Source organism: Fulmarus glacialis, unplaced genomic scaffold (assembly GCF_000690835.1).
Source record: "Fulmarus glacialis isolate BGI_N327 unplaced genomic scaffold, ASM69083v1 scaffold8089, whole genome shotgun sequence".
NCBI classification, from domain to species: domain Eukaryota; kingdom Metazoa; phylum Chordata; class Aves; order Procellariiformes; family Procellariidae; genus Fulmarus; species Fulmarus glacialis.
In genome coordinates this window covers 62,209-64,818 of record NW_009231374.1, presented here as the reverse complement: position 1 = coordinate 64,818, position 2,610 = coordinate 62,209, and the positions used below count along the sequence as shown (strand labels likewise).

General features: G+C 56.9%; 1 protein-coding gene across 1 annotated transcript in view; it reads right to left on the bottom strand.

The window, feature by feature from the left end:
- Positions 1-2,024: 2,024 nt before the first annotated feature.
- UBE2O (ubiquitin-conjugating enzyme E2O) overlaps positions 2,025-2,610 on the bottom strand; it is a 28,104-nt gene continuing 27,518 nt past the window's right edge. Inside the window, exon 18 of the mRNA XM_009584549.1 lies at positions 2,025-2,601. Within this exon, the coding sequence (XP_009582844.1) occupies positions 2,025-2,601 (577 nt within the window). The remainder of the gene's footprint in view (positions 2,602-2,610) is intronic.

Here is a 2,610-nt window from a genome sequence, read left to right as displayed (position 1 = left end):
ATCCACCCGCAGTCCAGTGCTTAGAGAGCTCTGCAGGCCCAGGTCTTCGTCCACAGCCAAGCTCTGCTTCTTCCAGAGCACCGGGAGCAGGACATGCCCTCCAAAACCCCGGCAGCGGATGGTGACACGCGAAGGGCTTTGTGCAGCCAGCCCCCCGGAGCACCGGCTCCGGAGCACCACGTGGGCAGCTGGAAACAGCAGGCGCAGGGAGTCGGGTGGGGGGATTTGGGCCAGCGGGTGCAGACCCCGGTGTTTCAAGGAGCAGAAAGCACCGCGCAGATGTGCTGAGATTCGCCCGCTGTTCTCCGTTTCAAAATGAGAAGGCCAGATCCTGGCCCAGGCGGGGGGAAGGGAAAAGAGCCATATTGAGCAAGAGCAAAGGAGAGTTTTGGCTCCATCCTTACTTCTGGCAGAGCCGCCTGCTCAGCCCAACTCCTCCCTGGGAAGCCTGGCACCACCGGCTCCCTGTGCTGGCTGGAAGGACCAACGGACTCTCCCTGACAGACTGTGCTCCACATGGATGCTAAAGTGGGTGCTTCTCCAATGCCTAAACATCGGGCAAATGCTGGAGTGCGATCTCCCAGCTCTAGAAGTGAAAGTAAGTGCGTGCACACACAGAAAAAGAGGCTTCAGGAAGGTGTCTTGACCAGGAGACTGGCAAGTCACTGCTTCAAAGTGCTCACGGCCACCAGCTCAGATAGTGCTCTGCTGCTGAAACACGGGCTGATCTCACCAATCCCCCCCAGCCGCTTCCCAGAGCGGCAGGGCAGCGCTGCGGTTGAGATTAGGGACAGTGTGTGCTGTGCCCACAATGCTGCTGGCCACAGCGGACCCAGGCCACCACGGGAAACAGCTGGCAAGGGAAGGCATTGATAACAGTCCGCACCAGTGTCTGATGTGCTCCAGTTGCTGGCTGAGTAACAGCAGTTGCAAACTGCTGCTGCTACAACAGGACCTCGTCACGACACGACAGCTCCTTTCCCTTGGGTGACCCTGGCTCAAACAGCTCCGAAATACCCATCTGCAGCCGAATGACGGAGAAGCAGCAGCCATGCCAGGTCCACCACCCAGACTAGCTGCTAGATCTACAATACACCCCAAGATCACCCGCTGCCGCCTGCCCAGGCGAGGCCGAGATCCAGGGGCAGGTGTAGTGCTGTGTGACAGCCAGGATGGCTGGAACAAAAGACGCAGGTACCTAAGCAAGTAACAAGGGCAGAACGTTGAATCCCATGTATTTCTAGAAGACAGGCATGCATGGTGGGGAAAGGGAAGTTTGCCTTACTCTGGAGAAAAAGAAGTGGGGATGGCTAGAATTGCTTCCAGAAAACCAACTAGAAGTTGCAGAACTGGATGGAAAACCCGCAGCGCTACCAGGGCAGCACAAGTGCTAGTGCAGAGCTCTGGTTCTGCCTACCAAGTCCTGATCGGAATAACCTCGTAGCTATCGGTGAACAACTAAGACTAGAGCAACTCTGTATGGTATAGACAACTTCAACGCAAACACAATCCAATGTCTAAGCACATATAAGCTGGGGTAGACTTCATAAAACCCATGGTAACGCAGAGAAAAATGAAAGACTGGGAGGGCATTGCCCTTCACTTCCAGATACTACAGCAATCACTTCTCCTGGCTTGAACCCCACCAGAACAAACTGCTGGGTGTAGCGCTGGGTGGGAAGAGTCCTTGTGTGGAAAGGTGCCCCAAGATGAAAGTGCAGAGGGAACGTGGCTGCAAGCCTGCTTCTGCGCAGGTCTCAAATCTTACCACTGCAGGGTCAAACTCGCAAGAGGAGCACGTACGTGGGACAGGGGGAAGGAAGAAGGGCTGTGGGCAAAGAGTTATTCATGCTTAGACAACCTTTCCTCGGAGGAGCAATCAGGCCTACCACCTTCTTTGGAACAAACCAAGCTGCGGAAGAAAAGCTGGAAGGAGAAGCCAGTTTACTGGTAACAGCATTTGCCAATTTCCTTTCTGCTGCTTTCCCTTCTCCCCTGCACCTGCCTGTCCCTAACCTGATGGTTTATTTGTCCTCTGTCCACTCTGGGATATTGGCCCCTGCTAAGGCAGCCCGGTACTGCTGCAAGACACCGCGGATGCTTTTAATGAACCCCTTGGACAAAGGGAAGAGGGGGAACCCAATATCAGGGTAGCCGCTCTTCTCCGGAAGGAAACTCCTGTAGCTCTTTCTCCTTTTCTTTGGTTTCACACTAGGCTGCAAGGCAGAGTCCTGGGCAGCCTTCCCCTCGTCCGTTCGGTCTCTGGCCAGGTCTACCCCCCTGGCTTGGCCTGTGCTCTCCGAGTCTGAGTACTGTTGGAGATCACCGGCATTGGGCGTGGAGGTTGTGAACTCCGACTCGTCCAGCTCCTCCTTCCCGTCGACCGCCGAGTCGGAAACACCCGCCGAGTCGGAAAGTCGGCCAGCCGCCCCCTGCTCCGAGCTGCTGCCGTACTCCCCCAGCGATCCCGCATTGTCTCCTGGGCTGTCGGCCAGGGTGCCGCAGGCAGAGAGGAGGGAGGCAGAATCCGCCCCGTTGGCCTGTTCGTGGCTCCGCTCCACCAGCTCCGTCGTCTCCAACCCGGCCTCGCATCGGGGCACCCGGGACCAC